The 20,325-nt window shown below is 43.5% G+C and overlaps 1 protein-coding gene across 3 annotated transcripts in view; it reads right to left on the bottom strand.

Annotated features, from left to right (window-relative positions):
* The window catches only part of BBS9 (Bardet-Biedl syndrome 9), a 514,138-nt gene that overhangs the window by 208,820 nt on the left and 284,993 nt on the right, over positions 1-20,325 (bottom strand). For all 3 annotated transcript variants that reach the window (XM_040353183.1, XM_040353182.1, XM_040353184.1), the window contains 2 exons: positions 16,162-16,334; positions 552-704 (listed from right to left, as the gene is read on the bottom strand). In XM_040353183.1, coding sequence (XP_040209117.1) covers positions 552-704; positions 16,162-16,334 — 326 coding nt within the window. The remainder of the gene's footprint in view (positions 1-551; positions 705-16,161; positions 16,335-20,325) is intronic.

Here is a 20,325-nt window from a genome sequence, read left to right as displayed (position 1 = left end):
CTGTCAATAATTTCAGGTACACTGACTCGAGTATAAGCTGAGGGGGGTATTTTCAGCCTTAAAAAAAAAGGGGGGCTTAAAAACTTGGCTTATACTCGAGTATATACGGTAACAGCTAGGTAACTAAAATTTTTAGGATTTTAGCAATAGCAGCTGCCATGTTTCACTTAGGCAAGGTTTACTTTCATTAAAAAAATCATATAAAAGTGTCTTTAATCATTATTACCAGTCCAACTCTGATTGCATTTACAGTGTTCCTTTTTTTTAACCTTTTATTTCTAAAACTTCAGTTAAATGTGTAAGTGTTTTTGGACTTTACTAACGGTTTCTAAGCATATCTGAGCTGCAGATACAGTGGAAGCCACATCAGAACAGTTCCAATGTTGTTACCTTCCCTCCACCTTCCTCTGCTTAGCCAGTCACAAAGCACGGCCACAGTAACATTACAGGCTGGATTTTGTCCCCTCTGCCATAAAGCATTTTACATGCAAGCTAGCAAACCTCTTTAAATTTTACATTGAGCTGTGCTGCAAAAAATGAAACTGCCTTACCTGCCTGTAGGTCCCATCCAGCAAGGTATCTAGATTTTGGAGTGGAGCAGGTGTCTTGTCCTTGAACCTGGTTAAAAGGAGTCTCTGGATTGCACGAAACTGTACTGCCCGTTCTGATAACAGATTTTCATACTTCTCTGTATTCATTCTCAGCTGGAATTAAAAGCAAACAGAAACTATGATTACATTTTTATTGCATACTATGGCCACATACAGCTCTTTTTGGAGCTCTGCCAGCTTCAGAGCTTACCCGCATCTTCTGGTAAGGCCTTATCAGACAAGTAAACTTGTATGTAGCTGCTCTCTCACTGGCTGATCCAGCCAAATGTTGTTTCTTTGCTAGCCAGTAACATTCTACAGCCTTCCAGAGCAGCGAGAAAGCAACTTTTTAAAGGGAAATGATTGCCACAACAAAAATTCCAAACAAACAGCATCATGAAGCCTGAGGAACACACGAGACAGGTCAGGGATAAAGTTGTGGAGAAGTTTAAAGCAGGGTTAGGTTATAAAAAAAATATCCAAAGCTTTAAACATCTCAATCCATCATCCAAAAATGGAAAGAGTATGGCACACCTGCAAACCTACCAAGACATGGCCATCCACCTAAACTGACAGGCCGGGCAAGGAGAGCATTAATCAGAGAAACAGCCAAGAGGCCCATGTTAACTCCGGAGGAGCTGCTGAGATCCACAGCTTAGGTGGGAGAATCTATCCACAGGACAACTATTAGTCGTGCACTCCACATATCTGGCCTTTATGGAAGAGTGGCAAGAAGAAAATGTATTGTTGAAAGGAAGCCATAAGAAGTCTAGTTTGTAGTTTGCGAGAAGCCATGTGGGGGACACAACGTGTGTTAGAAGGTGCTCTGGTCAGAAAATTTTACTTTTTGGCCTAAAGCAAAACGCTATGTGTGGAAGAAAACGAACACTGCACAACACCCTGAACACACCATTCCTACCATGAAACATGGTGGTGTTAGCATTGTGTTGTGGGGATGCTTTTTTTCAGCAGGGACAGGGAAGCTGGTCAGAGTGTATAGGAAGATCAATGGAGCCAGCCAAATACAGGGAAATCTTAGAAGAAAATCTGTTAGCGTCTGCAAAAGATTTTAGACTGGGGTGGAGGTTCACCTTCCAGCAGGACAGGGACCCTAAACATACAGCCAGAGCTACAATGGAATGGTTTAGATCAATGCATATTCATGTTAGAATGGCCCAGTCAAAGTCCAGACCTAAATCCAATTGAGAATCTGTGGCAAGACTTTAAAATTGCTGTTTACAGATGCTCTTCATCCAATCTGGCAGGGCATGAGCTATTTTGCAAAGAAAATTGGGCAAAAATATTTCTCTAGATGTGCAAAGATGGTAGAGACATCCCCAAAAAGACTTGCAGCTGTAATTTCAGCAGAAGGTGGTTCTACAAAGTATTGGCTCAGAGGGGCTGACTACAAATGTACGCCACACTTTTCACAAAATAAATCATTTATCATTTTCCTTCACTTCACAATTATGTGCCACTTTGTGTTGGTCTAACACATAAAATCCCAATAAAATCTATTTACGTTTTTGGTTGTAAGGTGACAAAATGTGGAAAATTTAAAGGGGTGTGAATACTTTTTCAAGGCACTGTAATAATATTAAATCCAAAGGAAACCAAAAAAGCCCTCCACAAAAATGATGTGAAGCACATTAGTTGTTACTCCTTTTTTGTATGAGACAGACATGACATATATGCCAAAAAAGCAAAAAGACAGTGGGGTAGATTCAAGTAGGAGAGCGCAATACTACAGCGGCGCAGCGTACCGTTTTTTACGCTACGCCTCCGTAAATTACTTGAGCTAGCCTTTATTCACGAGGCATTTGCTCCGTAATTTGCAGCGGCGTTTCGTAAAAGTGGCCGGCGTAAGCGCGTGTAATTTAAATGATCCCGTAGGGGCGTGGATCATTTAAATTAGGCGCGTTCCCACGCCGAACGTAGTGCGCATGCTCCGTCGGGAAACTTTCCCAATGTGCATTGCGGTAAATGACGTCGCAAGGATGTCATTTGCTTCGACGGGAACGTAAATGGCGTCCAGCGCCATTCACGATCCACTTACGCAAACGACGAAAATTTCGAAAAACGCGACGCGGGAACGACGTCCATACTTAGCATTGGCTGCGCCTCCTAATAGCAGGAGCAGCCTTACGACGGAAGCGCCGTATGCAAACGACGTAAAACTCGAACGCCGGGCGCGCGAACGTTTGTGAATCGGCGTGAGTATGCAATTTGCATACTCTACGCTGACCACTACGGAAACGCCACCTAGCGGCCAGCGTCAGAATGCAGCCTAAGATACGACGGCATAAGAGCCTTATGCCAGTCATATCTTAGGCTACAGTCGGCGTATCGAGCTTTCTGAATACAGAAAGTCGATACGCCGGCGCTACTTAGCAAATACGCTGCATATCTATGGATACGCAGGCGTAATTGCTACCTGAATCTACCCCAGTGTAACAAGTAGGATCACGGTAGAGTGGGCCAAAGGGAACTAAAAAGCCCTCAATACTGTGCCTTCTTAAAGTGGAGGTTCCACCTGAAAAAAAATATTGCACCAAAAATCAAAAAAAAAATTAAAAAAATTGTACTCACCCTAAATAGCTGTTGCTATGCGGAAGTGACGAATCTGCCTCTTCATCCACCGCGGTGGATTCTTTTCCTCCTCCTACACTGGGTGTCTTCTTGTGAATGGGGCGCGCTGCATTCTGGGAACTGTGTGTGTCCCAGAAAGCAGCCGGCCCATTCACAAAGCGCCGCTCTGCTCACGCATGCGCAGTACGAAACGGGCAGTGAAGCCGTACCGCTTCACTGCCTGTTTCCCTTACTGTGGATGGCGGCGCTTGGAGCTGCTAGGATCGAGGATCAGCCTCGGCGGGGGCAGACATCGCTGGCGGCTAGGACAGGTAAGTGTCCTTATTAAAAGTCAGCAGCTACAGTGTTAGTAGCTGCTGACTTTACATTTTTTTTTTTTTTGTAATGGAACATCCGCTTTAAACTCACCACACACCTTACAATCAGATTGTACAATCTCCTTTAGCTCTACCAACACATACTGGACGTAGTGCACTAACTTGCCCAATTGAATACAAATTGATTGGATGGTTTAAACAGGTCTTCATATTAAATAGTTTTGGTGGATCGAAGGTTGATTGTACAGATTGCATTGTCGGATTGAAACATCTATTGTGAGCTTTACAAAAATATGTATTTATATGTGATCACATACAATGCAACCCAAAAATATAAGGTATAGTCTGCTTTTAAAGTGCACCCGGTAACTAAGCTCTGAGAAATGTAAGTATTTACATATCCTTGCCTTTTATTCTGACCTCTTTAGCTGCATGTACTGTGAAGTAATTAATACTTAAAATATCCTCAAATATCACAACAAAGACTCAAAAGTTGGGTTTTGGTCTGTTCTCCAAAAGCTTAGAAATGAACTATGCAGGTAAGGGGGAGGGGCTTGTAGATGGAAGCAAACTGTGCAACTTTGACCAGTTGAAGAATGCCCTCGTTATAGGTGTTGGCCATTTACGTATCTCCCAAAATATGGTCTGAAAAAACTCCCAAAGAAGACATCTCTATGTCCTGCCTTGTTCCCAGGATATTGCCAAGACACTCCCAGCAGTTACTGCTCACCCCCTCCATCACAAGAGTGATGTGTTCTCACGATCACAGTGACTCTAAGCTCAGCGATGCTGCGGAGGACAAGATAATGAAAACACGTGTTGGGGTTTGAGAGCCCACACCTGTAATGGTGGGGGGTGAGCAGTTACAGCTGAGAGTGTCTTAGCATTGTCCTAGCAACAACAAAAAAACAGGGAGATGCCATCTCTGGGCGTTTTTCAGCCAGGCTTCAAGAGGTACACAGATGGCCTACAGCTATGGCAAGGGCATTATTCAACTTTAGCCAAAGCTGCACAGTTTGGCCCGGATTCACGTACAGCGGCGTATCTGTGAGCGGGCGTAACGTATCCTATTTACGTTATGCCTCCGCAACTTAGACGGGCAAGTGCAGTATTCTCAAAGCACTTGCTCCGTAAGTTGCAGCGGCGTAGCGTAAATAGGCAGGCATAAGCCCGCCTAATTCAAATGTGGAACAGGGGGGCGTGTTTTTATGTAAATCACTCGTGACCCGACGTAATTGACGTTTTTCACGAACGGCGCATGCGCCGTCTGTGGATATATCCCCGTGTGCATTGCTCCAAAGTACGCCGCAAGGACGTATTGGTTTTCGACATGAACGTAAATTAAGTCCAGCCCCATTCACGGACGACTTACGCAAACAACGTAAAATTTTAAAAATTTGACGCGGGAACGACGTCCATACTTAACATTGGTACGCCGCATGTACGCCTCATATAGCAGGGGTAACTTTACGCCGGGTAAAGCCTAATGTAAACGGCGTATCTGTACTGCGTCGGCCGGGCGTACGTTCGTGAATTTGCGTATCTAGCCGATTTACATATTTCTAGGCGTAAATCAGCGTACACGCCCCTAGCGACCAGCGTAAATATGCAGTTAAGATCCGACGGCGTAAGAGACTTACGCCGGTCGGATCCAATACAAATCTACAGTATGCGTAACTGATTCTAAGAATCAGGCGCATAGATACGACGGCTCTCATTCGGACTTACGACGGTGTACATGGCGCTACGCCGTCGTAAGTCCTTTGAGAATCTGGGCCTTTGTTTTTAACTACAGGTGCCCCTTCCCTGCAAAGGCAGTTGTTTGATAAAGGTGAACTAACCCTTTATTACCCAATAGGAATCTCCCTCCCGCGGATAGAGTGTCTGTATGGCCTTATGTACCTATTTGAGTAATATAACTTTTTTGTGTAATATTTTTATAATAAAAGTAAAAGATGGCAACATAAAACTAGTATGATATTTGACACTGTTTTTAATAAACAAATGCATCAATATTTGGTTTGATGTATGTAGTAGGAGTTCTCAATAAATACTCAAGGTGGTAATTATGGTAGATATTTTTGCTCTAATTTTGCCCTTCATGTGCATCATGATGCAATAATTGCTCACAAATATAGGTGCAGCTGAAAACTGATGACATGAATAATACCCCTTTCACACTGAGGGCGCACTGCAGGCGCTATAACGTTAAAAATAGCACCTGCAATCCGCCCTTAACCACTTAAGCCCCGGACCAATATGCTGGCTAAAGACCCAAGGGGTTTTTACAGTTCGGGACTGCGTCGCTTTAACAGACAATTGCGTGGTCGTGCGACGTGGCTCCCAAACAAAATTGGCGTCCTTTTTTCCCCACAAATAGAGCTTTCTTTTGGTGGTATTTGATCACCTCTGCGGTTTTTATTTTTTGCGCTATAAACAAAAATAGAGCGACAATTTTAAAAAAAATTCAATATTTTTTACTTTTTGCTGTAATAAATATCCCCCAAAAACATATATAAAACATTTTTTTTCCTCAGTTTAGGCCGATACGTATTCTTCTACCTATTTTTGGTAAAAAAAATCGCAATAATCGTTTATCGGTTGGTATGCGCAAAATTTATAGCGTTTACAAAATAGGGGATAGTTTTTTTGCATTTTTATTTTTTTTATTTTTTTTACTAGTAATGGCGGCGATCAGCACTTCGGACAATTTTGACACATTTTTGGGACCATTGTCATTTTCACAGCAAAAAATGCATTTAAATTGCATTCTTTATTGTGAAAATGACAGTTGCAGTTTGGGAGTTAAACACAGGGGGCGCTGTAACATTTAGGGATCACCTAGTGTGTGTTTACTAGTGTAGGGGGGTGTGGCTGTAGGACTGACACCATCGATCGAGTCTTCCCTATATAAGGGATCACTCGATCGATGCGCCGCCACAGTGAAGCACGGGGAAGCCGTGTTTACACACGGCTCTCCCAGTTCTTCAGCTCCGGGGAGCGATCGCGACGGAGCGGCTAAAAACAAATAGCCGCGCCGTCGTCCCGGATCACTCCCCGAGCGGACCCGACCTCCGCATGTACCGGTATAGCAGAGGACGTACAGGTACGTGATTGTGCCTGTCCGTGCCATTCTGCCGACGTAAATGTACATGAGGAGGTCGGGAAGTGGTTAAAGTGCTGCTCAATAGCCTGAGGGCTTTCACACTGGAGCGTTGCGCTAGCAGGCCGGTAAAAAAAGTCCTGCTAGCCGCATCTTTGGAGCGGTGAAGGAGCGGTGTGTATACCGCTTCTCCGCTGCTGCCCATTGAAATCAATGGGATAGCGCGGCTATACCGCCCGCAATGCGCTGCTTCAGCAACGCATTCCAGGCTGTTTTAACCCTTTCTCAGCTGCTAGCGGAGGTTAAATGCGCCCTGCTAGTGGCCGAAATGTGCCGCAAATCTGCCCATAGCGTCGGCGGTAAAAATAGCGGCATTTTACCGCCAACGCTATGGGCGGCTCAGTGTGAAAGGGGTCTAAGGTGTGATTATGAAGCGTGGGATAAGAGGTGGGGGGGTGTTGGTGGGACAGAGGAAGATTTCTACTGAACAGAGAAGAATAAACACAAGGGACACCTCATACTAAGTGTAAGTTATGTTCCCTGTGCTTGAGACAGATACAGATTTCTTTTGTTGGTTATGTTAAACAAATTAAATAAGACCAACAATTTTTTTTTATTTTTATATAAAATTTGGTAAAATAAGTAAGTTTCGCCTTCACTGATGTGCACTTATGAGGCTGCACTGATGGGCATTGATGAGGCAGCACTGATGAGGAAGCAATTATATGAGGCACTCATGGGCACTGATAGGCAGCACAGATATGGAGCACATATGGGCACTCATATGTGGCACTGATGGGCAGCCTTTATGAGCACTGATAGGCGGCAATGATGGGCACTGATAGGAGTCACTGATGAGGAGGTGCGGACAGGCATCACAGATGGGCACTGAAAGGCATCAGTGATGGGCACTGACTGGTATCACTTCACCGATTGGCACCACTGATGAGTACTGGTGGCCATCGCTGATGAAGCTGCACTGATTATCAGGAGAGTCGCTTATCGGCTCTCCTGTACTCATACCCTGTCAGCGTGAATAGAGGGATGCTGACAACCAGCACTTACTAGTTATGCTGTGATTGGACACAGCTGATCACATGTTAAAGGGCCTACATCATAGGTTCTTTACCATGATTGGAGATTCCATGTGTTAGAGCAACACACTGCACTACCGATTGCCACGCTGCATGCCTCCGGGAGCGTGCATGAGCAGTTCGTTCTGGAGGACATAATATGATGTCCAGCTAGAACAGGAGAGCCAGTGCCTGGCCATCATTTCCTTATGGACTGGGCGGGACGTGGTTAAACTTTTCTATTATAGCCAAAATGTGTAAGACAGACATTTTAATATTGTTAAAGTAAACCTGTGTAACCCCCCCCCCCCCCCCCCCCCTCAGTATATCAGGCACACTTTAATGCCTTAATTCACCTTTCCTGATCCTGCCCCTACTATGTCCTAAGTACTTTTATTTTTGGGCAATAGGGAGCACAGGATATTTTTTCTGCCCTGACACAGGGCAGGACAGTGTTTAGGTAAAAAATCGCCAAGCCTAGGTGCTTTCACATGTAATAGGTGGTTTACTATAATACAATATCCTGGAAGATATCTTTTTTAAATATCTATTCAATAGGCCGGGACAAACTTGAGGGCTGTGATTTGGGATATCATGGAAAGAATCTCAAACCTTGACCAAGTTTATGAAATACTCTGCCGCTAGTTTATCGTGAAATTGTTTTAATGGTGCTTACTAATCCAACTGCTCTCTAAAGTCTATGGGCGGCCTAAAGTTGTCGCCACAGGAAGGGAGATAAGTTAATTTGATACACCTGACTCTTCTCCCTTCACGCCATTCAAAAATGTTACACTTGGTCAACCCAATTACCACAACATCAAACTACAAAGATAACACTGTAACAGTTTAAATCAAAATAATTTTAATTGCACATAGGTAAAATGATAAAGAAAAAATTGAAATTGAAAACAGTCATCATAAATGTACAGTTAATCCCATTACTAAGCCATTTAATTCTATGTTGCAGTTTACTTGACTTGGCAGTTCACCCAGAACTAAAGTCCCACTGTGGACCAAAAAACGATTTCTAATGAGTAAAGAATTTAAACTGGACTTCCTCTGAAAATATGTGCCAGAAAGTAGTAAATGTTTTTAAGTGCATGACATTCCATGGGTCAGGCATAAAACAAAGATTTATGTTTTGTGGATAGCTGATAACCATTTTCACAAGCCCCAAACACACAGTGCAAGCATCACTCCAGTATGTTTAGAATTTATTTTCCACTAGTCACTGGTTCTCATAGCACAGTTTGAAGAATAAATCTTACAAGGAATTTGCCAGCACAAAAAGCTACTGGTGGCTTAAGTCAGCCAATACTTGGTGAAAAAAGGGTCAAATGAGGTTTTCACAATGCAATTTAATATTTTGATAAAATAAAGACTAGATTAATGCACACGTCCATATGAACTTGGTAGGCACTCCCTGACAATTGCAATCTAGTTAGCGTTACCCTCCCTAGACACTAATAGGTAGATTCAGGTAGAAGAGCCTAAACTTGCGGCGGCGTAGCTTAGCGTGTTTAGGCTACGCCGCCGTAAGTTAGCTAGGCAAGTACATGATTCTCAATGTACTTGCCTGCTAATATACGGCGGCGTAGCCTAAAGCGGGCGGGCGTAAGGGCGCCGAATTCAAATGTGTTGGAGGGGGCGTGTTTTACGCTAATGAGGCTTGACCTCACGTTTTTTATTTAATGTGCATGCGCCGGGCGCCTACATTTCCCAGTGTGCATTGCGGCTAAGTACGCCGCACGGGCCTATTGATTTAGACGTGGACGTAAACGACGTAAATCCTGTTTCGCGGACGACTTACGCAAACAACGTAAAAAATTCGAATCTCGCGGCGGGAACGGTGGCCATACTTTAACATTGTTATTCCACCTAATAGATGGAATAACTTTAGGCCTGCTAATGCCTTACGGAAACGGCGTAAAACTACTGCGGCGGCCGGGCGTACGTTCGTGAATCGGCGTAGAAACTCATTTACATATTATACGCCGACTGCAATGGAAGCGCCACCTAGCGGCCATCCGAAAAATTGCAACCTAAGATAGGACGGCGCAAGCCGTCTTATCTTAGATATGTTTAAGCGTATCTCTGTTTGAGCATACGCTTAAACATAAGTCGACGTAGATTCTGAGTTAGGTCGGCTTATCTACTGATAAGTCGGCCTAACTCTTACTGAATCTACCTATAATTTTCCTAGATAGTGTCCTATTTACCATGATTAGGAAATTAGCTTCTGCCACCATATCCCCACACCAAAAATTATTATTATTATTATTGGTCCTCCTTTGCTTAAAATGTATGTGAACCCTAAAGCCTCATACACACGATAGGTTAACCAGAGGACAACGGTCTGAAGGACCGTTGTCATAGGTTAACCGATGAAGCTGACTGATGGTCCGTCACGCCTACACACACCATAGGTTAAATAACCGATCGTGTCAGAACGCGGTGACGTAAACAACGACGTGCTGAAAAAAACGAAGTTCAATGCTTCCAAGCATGCGTCGACTTGAGAGCCATGATTAAGCACTAGCAAGAGTGCAAAACTAGTCGGCTGTCCTGGTTTATGGTTGTGGTGATTATGCATGTTCCTGCTTGAAAAATAAAAGACAACTTTTTTGAAAAGTTATTTCGGAGTGCGGCTGTCCATCTCCTTCCTCCTATTGCTACATGCGTCAACTTGATTCTGAGCATGCGTGGATTTTAACCGATGGTCGTGCCTACTAACGATCGGTTTTGACCTATCGGTTAGGAATCCATAGGTTAATTTTAAAGCAAGTTGGCTTTTTTTTAACCTATGATTAAATAACCTAAATAACACACGATCGGTTTTGGCCGATAAAAACGGTCCTTCAGACCGTTGTCCTCTGGTTAACCTATCGTGTGTACGAGGCCTAAAAAATAACTTCTCTAATTTGCTCCCTTTTGGTCTGTTAAACATACCGAAGAAAGCATTTTATCAGTTTGATAAGTGCAAAAAACACTTGTTGATTTTGTCAGAAATTCAGAGCTGTCCCATGTCCTCTGCACACTAGGGTGTTGATTTATAAAGAATTTGCATGTGCATTAGCCCAATAGAAGTGCATATACATTCATTGGGCCAGATTCACATAGAATTACGCCGGCGTATCAGCAGATACTCCGACGTAAGTCCGAATCTAAGGCCGTCGTATGTTTAAGTGTATTCTCAAACTGAGATACACTTAAACATGCCTAAGATACGACGGCCAGCGCCGTTGTATCTTAGGGTGCAATATCTACGCTGACCGCTAGGTGGCGCTTCCATTGCGGTCGGCGTAGAATATGCAAATTACTAGTTACGCCGATTCACAAACGTACGATTGCCTGTCGTAGTGATTTTGCGTTGTTTCCGTAAGAGATACGCGGCGTAAATATAAACATGCCCCCTAGGTGGCATACTCAATGTTACGCATGGCCGTCGTTCCCGCGTCGCAATTTGAAAATTTTACGTCGTTTACGTAAGTCGTCCGTGAATGGCGCTGGACGCCATTTACGTTAACATCGAAACCAATGACGTACTTGCGATGTAATTTCGCGCAATGCACGGTGGGAAAATTCGAGACGGAGCATGCGCAGTACGAACGGCGCGGGAACGCGCCTAATTTAAATGATCCACGCCCCCTACATGGATCATTTGAATTAGGCGGGCTTGCGCCGGTGGACTTTACGCTACGCCGCAAGTTTACAGGCAAGTGCTTTGTGAATCAAGCACTTGCCCGTAAAACTTGCGGCGGTGTAACGTAAAGGAGATACGTTACGCCGCCGCAGTTATACAAGAATCTGGCCCATTATGTGCAAATTGAGCAAAATACACATTTAAAAGAGGCTATAGTCTGTGCTGTTCATTTAAATGTTTCAGTATTAAATGGAATTAAACTGCATTTACCCAATATATGAAAGTATGTCGTTTATTAAATTCCTTTCAGATCTAATGCCAACTAGTGTTCAAATGCAGTATTTTTGGTTTTAAATTTCGAACAGCACAGGATATAGGCTACTTACATTAATTTTTCCCCAAGCCCAATTCAGTGTACATTTTTGACAGTATTCTAGATTGAAAGCTGCTGCAATCCCTTTGTTAATTACATATGGGATTAACAAAGGGATATTTCACTCTGAAATCGAAACTGATGAGGTGATGCGGATAAACTTGAAACAGGTCTACTTTGTTAATGTGGTGCACAGCATATTTGCCAGTTTCCTGTGCCATTATAAAGGCATGGGAAGCTTTGTTAATTCCCCCCTAGTTAATAAAAAATAAAAATAAAAGGAGATGCAAAAGAATCTTCTGTAGTATTTTTCTTTAGCAGAACATGGTTCCACTGAATGATCCCTGAATGAAGGGCAGAGGTAGCATGTTACCTGCAATGTTTATAAGGCCCAGGCAAAAATGCTTGGGTAATATCCACAAATGTTTGCTGGATGAAAATTGGACCAATCAGCATATTATTTTAACTACTTAAGGACCGCCTAACGCCAATATACGTCGGCAGAATGGCACGTCTGGGCACAATCACGTAAGGCGTACGTCCCCTTTAAGTGCCCAGCCGTGGGTCACACGCCCGCGACCCGGTCCGAAGCTCCGTGGCCGCGGGACCCGCGGACCTGATCACCGCCGGTGTCCCACGATCGGTCACAGAAGCTGAAGAACGGGGAGAGGTGTCTATAAACACACCTTCCCCGTTCTTCACAGTGGCAGTGTCACTGATCGTCTGTTCCCTGATATAGGGAAAAACGATCAATGACGTCACAAGTACAGCCCCGCCCCCTACAGTTAGAAACACATATGAGGTCACACTTAACCCCTACAGCGCCCCCAGTCATGAAAAAAATCGCTGATCGCCGCCATTAATAGTAAAAAAAAAATTATTAATAAAAATGCCATAAAACTATCCCCTATTTTGTAAACACTATGGGCCAGATTCACAGAGCAGATACAACGGCGTTTCTCCTGATACACCGTTGTATCTGTTGTTCTATCTATGCGACTGATTCATAGAATCAGTTACGCATAGATAGCCATAAGATCCGACAGGTGTAATTGTTTTACACTGTCGGATCTTAAGATGCAATACCGCGGCCGCCGCTGGGGGGAGTTTGCGTCGTAAACCAGCGTCGGGTATGCAAATTAGGAGTTACGGCGATTCCCGACGGTTTTTCGCGTTCGCTACGTCGCCGCTAGTCTAGTTTCCCGTCGCAAAGTTAGTCGTTTTTTTTGATGCCTTAACTTTACACAGCAATCGTATTGCTGTATAAAGTATGGCCGTCGTTCCCGCGTCGAAATTTAAAAAATAACGTTGTTTGCGTAAGCCGTCCGGGAATACGGAATTACGCTACGCGCGTCGCCGTTCGAAAAAATGACGTCACGGCGCGCAAAGCACAGCGGGAGTTCGGAAACGGAGCATGCGCGGTAGGTCCGGCGCGGGAGCGCGCCTAATTTAAATGGCACACGCCCATTTAAATTGGCCCGCCTTGCGCCGGAGGCCGCCGGCGTAGGTTTTCATCGCAAGTGCTTGGTGAATCAGGCACTTGCGATGAAAAATTGCTGCGGTGTAACGTATCTACGATACGTTACGCCGCCGCTCATCTACGTGAATCTGGCCCTATAACTTTTGTGAAAACCAATCGTTAAACACTTATTGCAATTTTTTTTACCAAAAATAGGTAGAAAAATGTGTATCAGCCTAAACTGAGGAAAAAAAAAGTTTTTTTATATATTTTTGGGGGATATTTATTATAGCAAAAAGTAAAAAAATATAGATTTTTTTTCAAAAATGTCGCTCTGATTTTGTTTATAGCGCAAAAATAAAAACTGCAGAGGTGATTAAATACCACCAAAATAAAGCTCTATTTGTGGGGAAAAAAAGGACGCCAATTTTGTTTGGGAGCCACGTCGCACGACTGTGAAATCGTCAGTTATAGCGACGCAATGCCGAATCGCAAAACGGGGCAAGGTCCTTTAGCTGCATATTGGTCCGGGTCTTAAGTGGTTAAATGCAATGGACCAATTTATTTATTTCTGATGTCCACAAAACATGGTATGTTAAAAGGTATTGCATCCTCTTTAAAGTATAATAAAACCCCAAACTTTTCTTTCAGTTTGGACAACATTTCTTTCTTTATGTCCAATTAGAAGAGAGATTCTTGCAATTCCTGTTGAAAATCGGGAGGTGAAAGGAAATTGGCCCAGCAAAATTCTCTCACAGGAGCAAGTTTCAACAGTGGGAAAACGTTGCTACTGTTCTACGTTGTAAGAATACTTGACAAAACAGTTACTATGGACTCTGATCTTAACTATTTTGCAGAGTTCCACCCACCAACCACTATGACACTATTGTGTCCCTGGAAAATTGCAGTGGCCGGAGTCACTTCAAAACCATTTGTTTTTACATTATGAACGATAAGTTTCATACCTTAACATTTTTTCTTGAAAGTGAATACTGTTTTGACACCACGCTTATTCTGTTATATCACCTGTACTGGCACAAGACAGTGGGGGTGATCCACAAAACTAGAGAGTACAAAATCCGGTGCGCTATGCATGATAGCCAATCAGCTTCTAATTTCAGTCTGTTCAATTAATCTTTGGCAATATAACCTGGAAACTGATTGGTTTCTATGCAGAGCCCAACCAGGTTTTGCACTCTCCAGTTTTAGGAAAGCAACCCCCTCTGTATTTATTGGGGTAGATTTGACCGAACAAAAAAAAATCAAGTTTTTGATGCCTTGCCTTATGTAAATTGCTGCTGTGGATACTTTTCATTTACATTTTTTTAATTATCTTTAGCAGTTTTAAATCTGCCTAATCTGTTTCTTTAAAATTTGTACTACCTTGCTTTAATGCCCTGTACACATGATCGGTCAATCTGATGAGAACGGTCTGATGGATTTTTTTATCAGTTAACCGATGAAGCTGACTGATGATCAGTCGTGCCTACACACCATCAGTTAAAAAAATGATCGTGTCAGAACGCGGTGATGTAAAACACAACGACGTGCTGAAAAAAATGAAGTTCAATGCTTCCAAGCATGCGTCGACTTGATTCTGAGCATGCGTGGATTTTTAACCGATGGACGTGCCTACAAACAATCTTTTTTTTTTCTCTATCGGTTAGGTATCCATCGGTTAATTTTAAAACAAGTTTCACATTTTTTAACCGATGGATAAATAACCGATAGGGCCTACACACGATCGGTTAGGTCTGATGAAAACGGTCCATCAGAACGTTCTCATCGGATTGACCGATCGTGTGTACGCGGCATAAGACTCTGCTATTCTTTGCTTAGTAGGATAAATAAAACCGCTACTAAATTAAAATCCTATCCACCATAGAAAAGATTATGTGTAAAATTTCAAGGTAGACTACAAAAACTAAAAGATTAATAACAGGAGTACTGTTAGGAGCGAACACAGCTACATATTTACTGTTTGACATTCCTATATCATCGGAAAAAATATAAAAACTCCTTATTGAGACATTTGCTGGTGGCAGCGAGGGGGTGTATCCCTGCCCTGTGGAAGTGTGAGAGCTTCCCATCAGAAGCACAGTAGTTTGCGAGAATTGCAGAAATTCAACAAATGGAAAATCTTACTCTGACGATGAAGGATCAAGATGGGAGCTATCGAAAGACATGGGTCCCATACATGGCACATAGGGTATATGAGTAAGGGACTATGCTGGTCGGTGGAGAGGGAGGAGCGGGGCAAGACAGAGGAAGTATGTTTCCCCCCCCCCCTTTTCTTCTGTTTGGGTAATGGGAGGGGGTGGCAAGGGTGGAGGGTAAGGAAAGGGACAGAGGAGCTTGTAATAAACTAAGTAATAACTTAGGAAGTGACAAAATGTATATAAAATAATAGAATGTAATATAAATGTCACAACAAGATAATATAAGATTAATTGAGATTTTGTGAAGAAATATATGAAAAATACAGAATTTATAAAAAAAAAAGATATATAATGCTGCACAGAGACATCTCTAAAATTATCAAACTTCTCTGTGATTCCAAAGGGTTATAAGGCGAAAAAAGGTCAGGCATGCAAAAGGTTAAAAGTATAATTGAAGGCTATAGTTCCCTCATACCAAGTGTTTTACGGTGCATTCTAAGACTGATTTTAGGATCATCCAGTAAATACTCATTCTATATTTAAAATCATAATAGAATATTATACTGCATAAAACAGTTATGATAAAAAACACTAATTAAATCATTTTATGTCTAAAAATCTAGCTAGACCAGTCACCTTTTTATTAAGTATGCAAAAGTCTTAACACAGCAGTGAGAACATATTGTGCTAGTGACAAAAAAAAAAAAACAGAGCACTTTGTTGCATTCCATCATATATACCTTGGTCACATCCTATTAGAGCACAGCTGTCTAGAAATACAGTAAACTTAATCCCATTTACCCTGGAAAACATGTTTTCAGTATTACCGCATGACCACAAATGGATATAACATACCTCAAAATGTTGATCTATAAGTTCAAAATATTCTTGCAATGGAACTTGTCCAGAAAAGGAGCATGTGAAGTCTTTAATTCCTTGTTTCAGGAAATATTCCTCAAAACGCAAGATGAGCTCTTTTGTAATAAGCCATAGATCCTCAAATTGTTCACTCTGGATCCTATATCTCTCTAAAAAATGGAGTAAGAAAATAAATATATCATAATAGTTAATGCACTGTAAATATGTAAATAACACTCTTAGGCCCCGTACACACGACCGGATCTGTCCTCTGGGATTTATCCGCGGATCAGTTCCAGCAGACAAATCCGGTCGTGTGTACGGCCTAGCGGACATTTTTCGGCGGACATTTGTCCAGCCGACTGTTTTCCAGCGGATAAAAATTTCTTAGCATGCTAAGAAATCTATCCGCTGGAAACCTGTCCGTCGGACTTATCCGGTCGTCTGTACAGACTCACCGGATAAGTCCAACCGATCCCCATCCCTCGCATGCGTTGAAGTGATTCGACGCATGCGTGGAAGTATTTAGATCAGCCATCAGATCAAAATCCGGAGCAGAAATGTCCGATGGAAACGGCCCGGCGGTGTGTACAGGGCCTTAGGCCCAACCCTGGGCATACAGGGTTTGCTTACAACAAACATTCAATTCAAAGTAGCAGCTCCTTAGAGCCAGTTCACACTGGGGCGACTCGTCAGGCGACTCAGCTGCCTGACAAGTTGCGTCCCATTCTATTCAGTAGAACGGTTCTAATAGGAGCGACGCAAGTCGCTCCGACTTAGAAAAAGGTTCTTGTACGACTTTGGGGGCGACTTGCATTGACTTCTATACAGAAGTCATTTTGCAAGTCGCCTCTGAAGTCGTCTTCAGGATGCCTTGCGGAGTCGCCCCCGAAGTAGTGCCGCCCCAGTGTGAACCAGCTCTAAAACAGTATGGTGACCTTTAAAAAGTCAAAATAAAAATACTAAAGCTATAAACATTTCCCTTAGATTTCAGACAGTAAAGAGAATTTCCCTTCCAATGGGCAAACTTAAGTACTTTATGAAGCTAACTTCTACCCCCTCTTAGCTTAAAATCCATGCACACCTCCAGAATCTGCACTCGTTAACACCCATATGGTAGGGAGAAGCAATGCCTTCAAAATGACCACAAATACCATATATTGTTTCAGATGCTTTGCATTTGTACTCCAAAGTCCTCCTTCTCAAATGTCTGCTCTGTACTTTTAAAAAAAATTTATGACAACAAACCCTCCAGTATATGCTCATTTCTTTTTACATTTCCATAACAAGTGTGTAAACCCTCCCAATATACAGTGCATCCAAAATGTATTCACAGCGCTTCACTCTTTCCACATTTTGTTATGTTACAACCTTATTCCAAAATGGATTATTATTATTTCCATCAAAATTCTACAAACAATACCCCATAATGACAATGTGAAAGAAGTTTGTTTGAAATCTTTGCAAATATCTTTTGATCAATAAACCTGTCTAATACATTAATACACTTGTTAAGAGGCACAAGAGGAAAGGGCTGCCAAAGCACTGTAGAACATCATTTAGGACAGTGTTCCCCAACCCCCGGTCCGCGGCCCACTACCGGGCCGCAGCCCTTCTGCAGCCGGGCCGCGAGTGCGAGCAGGCGGCATGAGACTTTTCTTCCTCCTGCCATCGCTCTGTAATCCTCACAGAGCCGACAGCGGGAGGCGGAACAATTCTGGGTGGAGGGCGGAGCTGCCCAAGGTTATCAAACAGGCGATTGGCTGCTAGGACTGTCCTTCATCCTAGCAGTCAATCTACTGTTTGTTACCTCGGCCCTCCATCCAGAACTGTCCCGCCTCCCTCCCTGCAACGCCTCTCCTCAGTCTCCTGTCCCTATCTAGACATGCTGTGCACAGTCCTCTCTACTGCCCACATCGGCACCGCCTCCTTCGGCACAAGCAGGGACTAGTGTGACTGTGATCTCTCGGCAGCATGGAGAGGGTGTGACAGCAGCAGGGACATGGTCGTCTGGTGTCTGTTTTGTGTACCTGATGGATCGGATCAACGGCTGCCGACCGAGTTCCCGACTCCTCCTCCTCCCACCCATGGCCCAACTCACTGAGAGACCATACACCAGAGGGTGTGAAAGGTAAAGAAATAAGTCACACAGATGGACACTGATGAAGGTGACAAGTGAAGTTACTGAGGGGAAGGTTATACAGGGGAACATGGGTGGCAAGTGACATGGCTGCAGGTGGCAGGCTATGGTGGCAGGTGACATGGCGGCAGGTGGCAAGTGACATGGTGGCAAGTGACATGGCTGTGGGTGACAGGCTGTGGTGGCAAGTGGCAGGTGGCAAGTGACATGGCTGCAGGTGGCAAGTGACATGGTGGCAGGGGCAGGCTGTGGGTGGCAAGTGACATGGCTGCAGGTGACAGGCTGTAGGTGGCAAGTGACATGGCTGTAGGTGGCAGGCCTGGAGTGTGGGGGGGGACTGAGGACTGTAATGTGGGGGGGCCTGAAGAAGTTAAATTGGGGTGACCAAGAACTGTCATGTGAGGGGGGCTGAGTATATTAAAGTGGAGGTTGGGAATGTAATGTGGGGGGGTAGGCTGCCACTGATTCTGCATTATCATGGGTTTAACTATTTAATTTATTACTACAATGTAATAGAAATAATGAGCTGACAAATTGCCCGCGAAAAATCGCTTACCCCCCGCATGCCATCCCCAACCTCCCCCCAACCGGGCCTTGGCAAAATTTCTTCCACGCAGCCGGTCCCCGGTGCCAAAAAGGTTGGGGACCACTGATTTAGGATATATGCAGGGACCTATGGGTCTTACAGTAGTTTCTTTGGAAATTGACTGGAGTAGAATATTGTGCTCCCTGCCAGCAGAGAAAATCCATAGCTCTCCTTGTAAAAGCAGTCTTTTCCCTGCAAAAATCTGACATGCATCCTACTGAGTAAAAACCATTGGACTCTCGCTGTCAGCAAGTAATTAGTAGTAAATTGAAATATACCTCAATAGCTATCCAAGGCAACGAGAGGCCACAGAACAATGATTTCAGATTGACCAATCCCACACAAATACAGGTACCGGTAGTTGCATCACTTTTGGCCCTACTGTTTAGTGTAGTCTTTAAAAAAACAGGTTGCTGGACTTAAAAAGCATTTCAATCTAAAAAGTTTGAGTCTCTGGGTTAAATGAAGATTACATTTGAAGCAAAGGCTTAAATTAAATTAAAGTGGATGTCAACCCTCTCCTATACCCAGTGAAGCGAACAGCCTCAGATGATACACAGAGATGAAACAAATCCTCCTACATAAGTTTTACATGTATATCTGCTGTCTTTCCCTTTCTACACTCTTTGGAAAGTGCAGATTGTGTTAAAAAAAACGTTCTTCCTGTTTCAGGAGCACATAAAGGTGGGAGTGGAGTCTGGTAACCTGTAGACATTTTTAAAGCGTTGCCTATGTCGATTTTTAAAGTGTTTTTTAACCCCCTAAAAAATACACATCCTGGTCCTTTAAAGCAGATTAAACAGCACATTGCTTTTGCTGTGTAATCTGATCCCTTCTAAACTGTAAAAAAAACTCCCTGAACCTGCCACTTCCTGTATGCCCTCTCTATACTGACCACGATAACCAGGGCTACTCAGCCCTGATCACTGAGGTTAGAGTGCGTCCCTCTATCATACGCTGCCCTGCTCTGCTCTCCCCCTTACCCGCTCCTTCCTGACTGTAAGCACACTCTCTGTGTCTGTCACCGCTCTGCCCCGCCCCCTCGTCGCTATTATCTAAAATTAAAAAAAACTACAATGGTCACTGCTAGCCCCTCTATTAGAGGCTGCCATTCCACACTTGTAAATCCTTTCTAAAAATTAGCATTCTAATAAGCTTTTTACAGCTGTCTTCATGCTGATTACGTGACTTGCAGTCGCTTTACAGCTCCAAGACTCTCTTTCTTTCTGATTTTTACTTGTAAACACCATGTGTCAGAAAAAGGCCTGGTCCTCAAGTGGTTAACAAAAAATGGTGAAAGGAAACCCCCATGATTAAGCCCTGCTGTGGGTGAATCATGTTGGGGGCATTTCTTAGCGTGGGAGTGAGCAGTGTGCTTTCACTGCAATAAACCTCGGCTGGAGTTGACCATCTTCCGTGTGCGTTCTATTAGTGG

This window comes from Rana temporaria, chromosome 5, assembly GCF_905171775.1.
Source record: "Rana temporaria chromosome 5, aRanTem1.1, whole genome shotgun sequence".
NCBI classification, from domain to species: Eukaryota; Metazoa; Chordata; class Amphibia; order Anura; family Ranidae; genus Rana; species Rana temporaria.
This window is presented reverse-complemented; position numbering and strand designations above follow the sequence as displayed.